Genomic DNA, 12,745 nt, shown 5'->3' with positions numbered 1-12,745 from the left:
GGCTGGCCGGGTTTCAAGGTCTCGGCTCCTGGTTGACAGAGTCCTTGGTTCTCTATTTTTTTCATATGAGGTTACACTGTAAGATCTGAAGGCAATCTAGAGAGTTGCAGACATGATTCACACAAATAATAGCATTGAATAAGTGACTTTTAAAAATTAATTCTTAGAGAATAACTTTTACCTAGATGTTTACATTTTCAAAAATTCATCAATTTCAATAAGATCATTTTGCATTTCTATTTCCCAGTGACAAACAAAAAATAACAGTGCAACAGATAATATTCAATATTTTGGAAATGAAGGAGAACGATTAAAAGAAAAATTTAAATTCACAATAGGAAAAAACAGAATAAATGGAGAGATATTTTCTGTTCCAGAATCAGAATATTTAATGACGTTAACATGATATACTTAATATCCAATCTAATTTATGGAGTTAATAGAAATTAAATTCCCAATATACTGTTTTATGGAAATTGACGTAATTTATTCCCTAATAAAATGTTTATAATGAAAATAATAGGCTGGGTGTGGTGGTTCACATCTGTAATCCCAGTGCTTTGGGAGGCCAAGGAGGGAGGATCAAAGAAAAGAAAATAATAGGCACACTAAAGAGTTTTTTGAAAAGGTGTAAGCCAATGATATGAAAAATTACTGTTAATATTTAAAGTATATTTAAAATGTTAACAAAGGGCCAGGCGTGGTGGCTCATACCTGTAATCCCAGCACTTTAGGAGGCTGAGGCAGATGGATCACTTGAGGTCAGGAGTTCAAGACCAGCCTGGCTAACATGGTGAAATCCCGTCTCTACTAAAAATACAAAAAATTAGCCGGGTGTGGTGGTGCGTGCCTGTGGTTCCAGCTACTCGGGAGGCTGAGGCAGGAGAATTGCTTGAACCCAGGAGGCGGAGGTTGCAGTGAGCTGATGTTGCACCACTGCACTCCAGCCTGGGCGACAAGAGTGAAACTCTGACTCAAAAAAAAAAAAAAAGTAAAAATAAATAAATAAATATAGTGTATTCTTTAAGCAGAACCAACCTGTGTCTGTTGTCAAAGAATATGGGCATGGGTCTTTGCAGACTGAAAGTTTTATGGCTGATTTCTGTTTCTTTGCATCTGGGGAGTAGAAATACTGACCATTGTTGTGTTTTCTTCCAGGAATTTATGCAAATATTCTCATGAGGTTCTCTCAGAAGAGAACTTCAGAGTCCTGAAAAATCACGAACTCTCTGGACTGAACAAAGAGGAATTAGCAGTGCTCCTCCTCCAAAGTGATCCTTTTTTTATGCCCGAGGTAAGTTGTGATTCCTCAGTTTAAGGAGGGAGAATATTACTGGCAGTATTGTGTCACAGATATTTTGGAGTAGGAGTAGAGAAAATTCAAAATTAATGCCAGGGTTCTACAGGTGGCAGTCGAGGCTGTTGTTGAGTGAACTAAGAGATCCCAGAAATGTCTCTCCTATTTGAGGTTTTATAAGAATTTGAGTCTGGAATACCTCTTCCACCGGGCTGCAAGGGAACCCTGTGTGAGTAAGTATGAGCTGAAGATGTGATAGTAGTCCGACTACTTGATGCTTTAAATCAAGGTGGCTTCTTGGAGGAGATGGACTCTGGAATGAGGTTGGGAAGATGGCAGGGAAAATGAGGGTACGGGCTAAGCTGTTGTAACAGAGACCCCTTCAAAATACAGTGATACAAATAAAATGTAATTTTGTTTCTCTATCACTTGATAATCTAGGTCGGGGTCAGCAATCTATAACACAGAGGCCAAATCTGGCCTGCCACCATTTTTTTTTTTTTTTTTTTTTTGAGATGGAGTCTCGCTCTGTTGCCCAGGCTGGAGTGCAGTGGCACAATCTTAGCTCACTGCAACCTCTGCCTCCCAGGTTTAAGCAATTCTACTGCCTCAGCCTCCCAAGTAGCAGGGATTACAGGTGCGTGCCACCATGCCCAGCTAATTTTTATATTTTAGTAGAGATGGGGTTTCACCATGTTGACCAGGCTGGCCTCGAACTCCCGACCTCAAGTGATCTGCCCACCTTGGCCTCCCAAAGTTCTGGGATTACAGATGTGAGCCACCATACCTGGCCTGTTTTTATAAACAAAGTTTTCTTGGAACACAACCACACCTATTCGTTTATGACTGCTTTCACCCTGCAAGGGTGAGCTGAGTGGTTGCAGCAGAAACAGAATGGCCTACAAAGCTAAAATGTTTACTATCTGATCCTTTATGGAAAGGGTTTGCCAACTCTTGGTCTTTCCTGGATATGGACAGGGGGGTAGCCTGAGTTGTCTGGCAGCTAGACTCAATGATGTCATCAAGGGACTCAGGTCAGCAGGTCAGCTCTGTTATCTTCAAAGTGTGGCTTCCGTCTCTGTGTACAATGAGTCTGTACTCACTGTCACCATTTTCTAGCCAGTGGAAATGTAGAGAGGAAGTAAATGGAAGGCAAGCAGTTTCCTTTTTTAAAAGATGTGACATGGACATTGTATATGGCACATCTGCTCAATCACATTGGCCAGAGGTTATTACATGTCACACTTAGCTGAAAGGGAGTCTGGGAAATGTAGTTTCTGTCTGGATAACCATGTATCTACCTAAAACTTGGGAGCTTCTATTACTAGAAGAAAGACAGGGACAATGGTGGATAATTAACAGTTTCATCCACTCAGGAATATAGACTTAAGGATCAGAGAATACTGTTTAAGCGTGGTATCTGGCCCGATAAAATCCATGAATAGAGAAGTTAGCCTCACAGTTAAAGAGAGGCATAGAAACATGATGGGTGAGTGGAAGGGATGGAGAAAATGTAAGTAAAGTTGAAATTCAGTTGCACTTTTGTTTTCTTTTGAGACAGGATCTTGCTCTGTCACCCGGGCTGTAGTGCAATGGCATGATCAGGGCTCACTGCAGCCTTGACCTCCTGGGCTCAAGTTATCCTGCTGCCTAAGCCCCCCAAGTATCTGGAACTACAGGCATGCACCACCATAGCTGGCTAACTTTTTTTTTAATTTTAGTAGGGACAGGGTCTCACTATGTTGCCCAGGCTGGTCTTGAACTCCTGAGCTCAAGTAATCCTCCTTCCTCAGCCTCTCAAACTACTGGGATTACAGGTGCGAGCCACTGCACCCAGCTTAGATGCACTTTTATATACAATGAGATAGCTGTTGGGGACTTCTGGAGGCTTAAACACTTTTTGACTCTGAACTCAGTGTGTTTCCCTAAGAACTTAAAAATCTTATAACGTGAGAAGTGATTTTGAGTTGGCCACTGAGCTCAGGAGAGATATGAATGCAAGACACATTATAAAGACTTGTTGGGGGTTGGGGGAGGAAAATATGTCCCATTTGCTCTCCAGCCCCATGCATTCTTCTATCTAGATACTTGGATTTGTTTCTCTCTCTCTCTCTCTCTCTCTCTCTCTGTCTCTGTCTCTCTCTGTCCCTCTTTCTCTGTCTCTCTCTGTCTCATTTCCAGGAGTCCAAGGTTTAAAGGTCTTGTCTTAGGATATCTATGACCCTTGGCCTAGGTACTAGCCCGGTCCCCCATGACTACCAGCATGGGAAAAATGCCTTACACGTCAACCCCGTTAAAGGTCCTGCCGACGATCAGAGACATCCCATCCTTTTCCTTTCATTGAGGGAATGACAAGATGCAGTCTTGCCATGACACTTGAGAGAAGGTATTTTGTGGTCAGTCCTTAGTCTAGTGTTAACCCGGAGGCTTAGAAAGGCCATTCATCATGTCTGATCACTGCTTCAGTTCTTCAAAAGCAACAGGTACTTTTAACATCGGGCCACACATCTATGTTGAGTCCCTGGAGAATAAGGACAGTTTTCCTGTATTAGCCCATTTTCATGCAGTATGAAGACATACCTGAGACTGGGTAATTTATAAAGAAAAGAGGTTTAATTGGCTCACAGTTCTGCATGGCTGGGGAGGCCTCAGGAAACTTACAATCATGGTGGACGGCAAAACAGGAACATCTTACATGGTGGCAAGCAAGAGAAGTGAGTGCTAAGCAAAGGGGGGAAGCCCTTTATAAAACCATCACATCTTGTGAGAACTCACTATCGTGAGAACAGTAGAATGGGAGTAACTGCCCCCATGATTCAATTGCCTCCTACCAGATCCCTCCCATAACATGTGGGGATTATGGGAACTATAATTCAAGATGAGATTTGGGTGGGGACACAGCCAAACCATATCACTTCCCTTGTCTAGGGAGGAGGTCGGCAGATATGAGCCTAAGACAAGGCGCTGTTGTGTAAGGGATCCCAGAAGAGCCCATTGACTACAGTGCTGTGAGGGTCCCTATAGGAAAATGCTCTCATCATGCTTTTATCAAACAGTGCAAAGAAGAGGTCAGCATCACCCAAGGCTCCCTTTCCATTGTTAGAATTCAGTACCCACAATTAGAGGGTGGGGTGGGGAGGTTCTTGCCTGAAGCTTATTTTTAGCTAATAATTTAATTGCTGTTTTCCACTTGTCAGAGTTAAGATCCCAGAATGGGGGACTGCATTATATCCTGAACTAGAGGTCTGAGGAGCTGGTTTCTGGAGTTAGCATGAGTTAATACTGTTGGTATAAGTTTTTGTTCAAGAATGCGGAGCAAGAGAAGGCTGTAAAGGAGTGTTTTAACTTAGGGGAGTAGGATGGAATTTTTTCACAGGGCTTTGGCAGGAGGAGTCAGCCAGAGTTCAGCTAATTTCAAGAAGAGTTGGTCCAGGATGGCTCTCTAAAGATGGAGGAATTATCCCTGCAGATTTGCAGCTGTTGTTTGGGAAATTTGGATTTTTTTTTTTTTCTTTTTTGAGATGGAGTCTCACTCTGTCTCCCAGGCTGGAGTGCAGTGGTGCAATTTCAGGTCCTGCAACCTCTGTCTCGGGTTCAAGCAATTCTCCTGCCTCAGTTTCCCGTGTAGCTGGGATTACAGCCATACACCACCACACCCGGATAATTTTTTGTATTTTTAGTAGAGATGGAGTTTCACCATGTTAGCCAGGCTGGTCTCAAACTCCTGACCTCAGGTGACCCTCCCGCCTCAGCCTCCCAAAGTGCTGGGATTACAGGTGTGAGCCACCATGCCCAGCCGGAACCACTATGCCTGGCTGATTTGGATTTTATCAGAAGGGAAGAGGAGGAAGAGGGGGCGAAGTTAAGTGCAAGAGGCAGTGCAGAGAAACAGCTTTGTGGTTTAGGGGGTGTGAGATGGGGACCACAGTGAAATGTTTCCAGTCACTTCATTGGTTGTTTTGCATTCATTCAACTAATATTTAAGAGCACCTGCAAGTGTTAGTCACAATGTTAAAATACTGGAGGTAACCAGTGGGAAGCCACACACCCAGCCCTAAAAAACTACATATTCACACTTTTTCATTTTGCTTTGACTTGTGAGAACATAAAAAGATCAGGCAAACCTGACTGCCTGGTGTATAAACTTGTACAATTGAAATGTGCTTCTTAAAGGAAGAAATGCTTTCATTTGTTCTGGCCTAATGAAGGCAGGAGCATTCTTGCTTAATATCAGTGTGGGAATAGGAATGTTACCAAAACATCATTTGTGAAGTTGCTAATGGTGCTTTTTTGCTACAGCTCAAACTTTAGCGGACATCAGAATCACCCGGAAGGTTTGTTAAAACACAGACTGTTGGGCCCCACCTCTGATGGTTCAGACTCTATAGATATGGGCAAGTGCCTGAAGATTTGCAATTCTAACAAATTTACAGGTAGTGCTGATGGTGCTGGTCCGGGGACCACACTTTGAGAATCGCTGGTCTAGAGTCTAGAATCTGGATCACAGACTTGATAGCAGTTACATATATCTGTTTGAATCAGGTTTTAGCGATTATCCCTGCGGTTAAATCATTGCCAGTGGGGTTTGAATCATGGCTTGCCATCTAGACGGATCACAGTGAACCATACTGATCTGGTTTGCTCAGAGTCTATCAAAGTGACTCATTAAAATGTCTGAAATTCAGGTTTCTTACTAATTATATTGGTTTCCTCGTTTCATGGTTGAAACGCGCATCACACTTTATATTTTGCATAACACATTTACAAATTTTGTTATTTAGTCTGCTTAACAACTTGGTTCTTGTAGACAGAACAAATCTTTTCCTCCTGCTACAGCAAAGGAAACGGAGGCTAAGAGTAGGTAAGGGATCCCTTGAGGTCACACAGCTGCTTCCAGGGCCTCAGATTTTAAAACCAGCATCTTCCAGTTCTGTATCATATGGCTTGGCCTCAGCTGCAGTATTTTGTCTGCCCTCTTTGCAGTAGGGACTACATCTCTTCAGAGCTAGTCACATACATGTATCTATTTAGATGGAAATACAAGACTTATCTTCTTTAGGCAATCTTTTGAGAAATGTCATTCTGCCTAGCAGAGACTAAATTTTGGATTTCCAAACAGTTGCAGGTAAGACCCATGTGTCCTTTTCATTGCAAAGTGAGTTGATAACCAAAGATGAGCCTTCCTGTGCTGGGTTCCTTCATGATATAGGGCTCACTTTGGGTCCTGTTTGTAGCTAACCAGCTTACATTGATTCTTCCAAGGGTTATCAAATTGATCAGTATCTTTTAGTTAGTCTGTGGACCTCTTCTGCCCCAAGTAAATCACCAATTGAATGTGACTCATCAAAGACTGCAGAATATGCATGTATTTTTCCCCCTTTGGTATATCTCTGCTTGCTTCAGAGATTTTTGCACACATGAGCTTGCCTTAATGAATGTTTGGCAAATACAAGAAGGTGTTTTGACTCTGGCTATTGTTTCTCCCTTCTGTAGATATGCAAAAGTTATAAGGGAGAGGGTCGGCAGCAGATTTGTAACCAGCAGCCACCGTGTTCAAGACTCCACATCTGTGACCACTTCACCCGAGGGAACTGTCGTTTTCCCAACTGCCTCCGATCCCATAACCTGATGGACAGAAAGGTGCTGGCCATCATGAGGGAGCACGGGCTGAACCCCGACGTGGTCCAGAACATCCAGGACATCTGCAACAGCAAGCACATGCAGAAGAATCCCCCGGGGCCCAGAGGTAAAGGCCTTTTCTTTTTCAATTGTGTGAACTCTTTTTTTTTTTTTTTTTTTTTTTGAGACAGAGTCTCTGTCCCCCAAGCTGGAGTGCAGTGGCGTGATCTCAGCTCACTGCAACCTCTGCCTCCCAGGTTCAAGTGATTCTCCTGCCTCAGCCTCCCGAGTAGCTGGGATTACAGGTGTGCACCACCACACCCAGCTAATTTTTGTGTAAATTAGAGACGGGGTTTCGCCATGTTGGCCAGACTGGCCTTGAACTCCTGACCTAAGGTAATCTCCCTGCCTCAGCCTTTCAAAGTGCTGGGATTACAGTCATGAGCCACTGCACCCGGCCAATTGTGTGAACTTTCAAATCAGCAGAAATCACAAGGAAAGAAAAACTGCCATAATCACTCTACCTTGCCGTGTAAAACTCTTCATTTTCCCTTCCAAACTTCATGCATATGTATACACCATTTTTACATAATTATAATGGTAGTATACATGCAATGTTTGCAATTCAATTTTTATGCTTAGCACTATTGTCCCCCCAGGTTTAAAAAAGTGTATATCATTTTTCTAAAAACTAATTAATAAAGCTTTTTTTAAGGAAAAGAAACAAACATAAAATTGTTTAGATTTATCAGCTGTTAACATTTTGTCCCAATTGCTTTAGCACTTTCTTTCTCTCTATGTATACATGCAGCTACTCACACACACGTAGAACATTTTGGTGGTTAAAGCATTTGATATATGTAAATATCATGACATTTCACACCTGAATATATCAGCATATATCTCCTCAGAACAAGGCCATTCTCTTACATAATCACAAGACAATTAATACAGAAAATTTATTATTGATGCAAAACTATGTACAATTTAATTTATGGGCCTCAGTGCCATTTCTTTAAAAAAAAAACAATATTTTAAAATTTCTAAAAAAAACACAATAACTCCCATTGTTATTCTGTTTTCTGTTTGTATGAATTTGACAATCCTAGGCACTTCATATAAGTGGAATCGTACAATATTTATCCTTTTCTGACTGGCTTATTTCACTTAGCATGATGTCCTCAGGGTTCATCCATGTTATAGCATATTGTCAGAACGAATATTTCATTGTATGTATATAATTACATATTTTTTATCCATTCATCTGTCGATGGATATTTGGGCCATTTCCAGTTTGGCTATTGTGAATAATGCTGCTGTAAACATGGTGTACAGATACCACTTTGAGACCCTGTTTTCAGTTCTTTGGGGGTATATAATCAGAAATAGAATTGCTGGATCATATGGTAATTCTATGTGTAATTTTTGGAGGAACGATCATACCATTTTTTGTAGCAGCTGTGCCATTTTTCATTTCTGCCAACAGTGCACATGGGTTCAAATTTCTCACATCCTCTATCATTTTGTGTCTTCTGATTTTTTTTTTTTAATAATAGCCATCCTAAGGAGTATGAAGTGCTATTACTTTTTTTTTTTTTTTTCTTGTTTTGAGACAGAGTCTCACTCTGTCACCCATGCTGGAGTTCAGTGGTGCAACCTTGGCTCATTGCAATGGCCGGCCGCCTCCTGGGTTCAAGTGATTCTTCTGCTTCAGTCTCCCAAGTAGCTGGGATTACAGGTGCCTGCCACCACTCCCAGCTAATTTTTGTATTTTTAGTAGAGACAGGGTTTCATCATGTTGGCCAGGCTGGTCTTGAACTCCTGACCTCAAGTGATCCACCCACCTTAGCCTCCCAAAGCGCTGGGATTACAGGCGTAAGCCACCGTGCCCAGCCAAGTGCTGCTATTTCTGAAGCATTTTCATATTATATGATGGCATTCATTTTTAATGTCTTTATGAAGTGGATGTAGGAAAGATGAATTTTATGAAGCAGATAGAATACATGATTCTAAGATTCTGTGCAAAGTAATGAACAATTAAACCTCCTTATATTTGGGAAATGGTTTATCATTTACAAGGGACTTTCACCCCAAATAAATATTTCATCATTGTTCCTCACAGTGAAACCACAAAGAAAGGTAGTTATGTCATTTATTAGCCTTACTTAAGAGGGTAAAGAAACTGAGGCTCAGAAATAGTAAGCAACGTTTATTGCAAGCAGCCTCAGCTCATTTTTAGAAGAATGAAGGATAATGTAATGAAGAAATAAAAGGTAACATTTTCAAGGCCTCACATCACTAGAAAGTAGCAGAGTGCATGTTCTGATCCCATATCTAATGTTTTTTCTCTCTCACTACAGTAGCCTCTGAACAGAGGAACGTCTGGAGGGATGGGTTTTGGTGGTAGCTTCTCAATGTAAACATATTGTGAATGAGAAAGATCTGTATATATTTTCACTTCTAGTTAATCTCCTGAGTTAAACCTTTTCTTGACAGGAGGAGGGTGTTTGCTTTTACTACATTACTACTGCCCCCGGGTTTGGAAGAGAAAAAAAATGTCTCTTCTACCCCTTCCCCATACAAAAAAGCACAATTCACACACACACACGAGCACACATGCACACCTCACATTCACACACCACACGTGCACATGTGCCTCAAACACAGACATGCATATCTTCCACATGTACCCCTGGCACACACACACACCCCACACACATAAACATCACATGCATGCACGCCACACACACTCCACACGCGCTCACAAACACACCCTTACTCCTTCCTTCCTCCCTGCTTCCCGAAGGGTGTGACCTGTCAAGTTTCTAGAGGAAGGCCAATTCCCTCCAGGCCACACTGCTTTGTCGATGTTGATTTCTGATATACTTTGGCCTTATGGAGTGGGATGACGAAAACTGGAAAAATTTCCAGCTTAAACAAAGTCAGGCCTTTAGACTGTGGTTTCATTTTCTGTTAGTTTGTTTGAAGCACTGTGAATCTGTCAATAGCCAGGTACACCCGTATCACAATATGGGCAAAATCGAATGCTTTCTGGAAAATCTTCTCTGATTTGCCCTAATCTATCTCTCCATTGACCATAGTGATGAATGTTGACTCAGGACCAGGAGATAGTGGACAGCCCTACCTAAAAGTTTTGGGGTTTGGGAGCTACTTTGAGTCCCAGAAGAGAGCCAGGAACTCTCATCCTAGAGATGATCCTCACTATCATCCTAGGCCATGGAATGACGTGCCCTGCCGTGCAGGCAGAATGTCAAGATTCTTTCACCAGCTGACACAGTTGGTGAGCACCTGTAGTCTCAGCTACTCAGGAGGCTGAGGTGGGAGGATCGCTGGAGCCCGGGAGTTCGAGGTTGCAGTGAGCTGTGGTCGGGCCACTGCATTCCAGCCTGGGCAACAGAGCAACACTCCAGCTCTTAAAAAAAAAAAAAAAAAAAAAAAGCCCGTCATTGTTAAACCACCCATCTTCAAGATTTTTACACATCAGATTACACCAAGTAATGTGATAGCACTTGGAGAGCAAAGCTACAAAAGCCAAGAGGAGGAAGGGTAGTAGGAACTCAGTCACATTAACTCTGATGTTCATTATTTTGTTTCATTTTGGCTTTTTTTTCCCTTAGCTCCTTCTTCACATCGTAGAAACATGGCATATAGGGCTAGAAGCAAGAGTAGAGATCGGTTCTTTCAGGGCAGCCAAGAATTTCTTGCGTCTGCTTCAGCGTCTGCTGAGAGGTCCTGCACACCTAGTCCAGATCAGATCGGCCACAGGGCTTCCCTGGAGGACGCGCCTGTGGACGATCTCACCCACAAGTTCACGCATCTGGGGAGTCAGGATCGTGCTCGGCCTCCCTCAGGCTCGTCCAAGCCTACTGATCTTGGAGGAACAAGTCAGGCCGGGGCAAGCCGGAGGTTTTTAGAGAACGGCAGTCAAGAGGACCTCTTGCATGGAAATCCAGGCAGCACTTACCTTGCTTCCAATTCAACACCAGCCCCCAACTGGAAGAGCCTCACATCCTGGACGAATGACCAAGGCGCCAGGAGAAAGACTGTGTTTTCTCCCACGCTACCTGCCGCCTGCTCTTCTCTTGGCTCTCTGCAAACACCTGAAGCTGTGACCACCAGAAAGAGCACAGGCTTGCTTTCCTCAGACTACAGGAACATCGATGGCAAAAGTGGAACTCAGGACATCCAGCCTGGCCCTCTTTTTAATAATAATGCTGATGGAGTGGCCACAGATATAACTTCTACCAGATCCTTAAATTACAGAAGCACTAGCAGCAGTCAGAGAGAAATATCATCACCTAGGACTCAGGATGCTGGACCTGCTTCCCGAGATATCCAGGCCACTGGCAGAATCGCAGATGATGCTGACCCAAGAGTAGCACTTGTTAATGGTAAATACAAAGGGAAGACACTTTGGGCTAGTACATTTGTTCACGATATACCAAATGGCTCTAGTCAAGTGGCAGATAAAACTACTGATGTAGAAAAAACTGGTGCCACTGGTTTTGCCTTAACAATGGCAGTCAAGGCAGAAAAAGATATGTTACATACTGGAAGTCAGAGTCTGAGGAACCTGGTCCCCACCTCACCTGGGGAATCCACTGCCCCTGCACAAGTCAGCACTCTGCCTCAGTCACCTGCTGCCCTTTCCTCAAGCAACACAGCTGCGGTCTGGGGGGCCCAAGGGCAGAACTGCACCCAAGTTCCTGTTTCCTCTGCCAGCGAGCTCACAAGGAAGACAACAGGCTCTGCTCAGTGTAAGTCACTGAAGGACAAAGGGGCCTCTGTGTCTTGAGTCTGCAGCAGAGTGGCTATGGCTGGTGGTTTTTCCTTGGATGTTCCCCAGTTCTTAAAGGGTAGAGAGTTAGAGGGTTTTGGTTACGGGGTGGTCTGGTGAGGAGGTTGACTAGTGAAGACAGGGAAGGGCCAACCAGTAGAACCACAGGGAATAAGCTGCCACATTTATTGACAATAGGAATATTTCAACTATGATTTAAGAAATAAACATAGCTTTCACAGGACTCTGAGGTCCACATTTTCGTTTTATGGAGGGGCTGTCTAGACGCTCATGAGCAACACATAAATCATAGGAATTTTCTTGAACATGGCCCCCATTTCAGATATTCTTTCCCATTGTGAGACCAAGTGCCTTGATTTTTGGTTTAAACATTAAGATCAGCATACATGCATCGTTTTTTGTTTCATAGATCCTTTATCTGATGTCACAAGTACCACATCTTCTAGGGTGGATGATCATGACTCAAAGGAAATTTGTCTTGACCATCTGTGTAAGGGTTGTCCGCTTAATCGTGAGTAACCTAAGGACTTTTCTGTAAGCTTCTACCTTTTGGCCATTGTAAATAACACTGCTATGAACATGGGTGTGCAGATGCCTTCTGAAAACCCTGCTTTCAATTCTTTTGGATATACACCCAGAAGTGGAGTTGGGGGATCATATAGTACTTCTATGTTTAATTTTTTTTTTTTGAGGAACTATTATTCATAGTGGCTATACCATTTTTCTTTGCCACCAGCAATGTACAAGGGTTCAAATTTCTCCACATCCTCACCAACACTTGCCCTGTTTGTGTGTGTTTGTTTGCCTTTTTGTTTGTTTGTTTTGAGACGGTGTCTCACTCTGTCACCCAGGATGGAGTGCAGTGGTGTAATCCCAGCTCACTGCAACATCTGCCCCCTGGATTCAAGTGATTCTCCTGCCTCAGCGTCCCAAGTAGCTGGGGTTACAGGTGTGTGCCACCACGTCTGGCTAATTTTTGTATTTTTAGTAGAGACGGTGTTTTTGCATGT

At 43.0% G+C, this 12,745-nt stretch overlaps 1 protein-coding gene across 2 annotated transcripts in view; it reads left to right on the top strand.

Annotated features, from left to right (window-relative positions):
- The window catches only part of ZC3HAV1 (zinc finger CCCH-type containing, antiviral 1), a 65,894-nt gene that overhangs the window by 18,878 nt on the left and 34,271 nt on the right, over positions 1–12,745 (top strand). The window contains exons 2-5 of one of the 2 annotated variants that reach the window (XM_024249285.3): positions 1,159–1,294; positions 6,791–7,043; positions 10,555–11,328; positions 12,145–12,246. In XM_024249285.3, coding sequence (XP_024105053.2) covers positions 1,159–1,294; positions 6,791–7,043; positions 10,555–11,328; positions 12,145–12,246 — 1,265 coding nt within the window. 2 annotated transcript variants of the gene reach the window in all.

Source organism: Pongo abelii, chromosome 6 (genome assembly GCF_028885655.2).
Source record: "Pongo abelii isolate AG06213 chromosome 6, NHGRI_mPonAbe1-v2.0_pri, whole genome shotgun sequence".
NCBI classification, from domain to species: domain Eukaryota; kingdom Metazoa; phylum Chordata; class Mammalia; order Primates; family Hominidae; genus Pongo; species Pongo abelii.
This window is presented reverse-complemented; position numbering and strand designations above follow the sequence as displayed.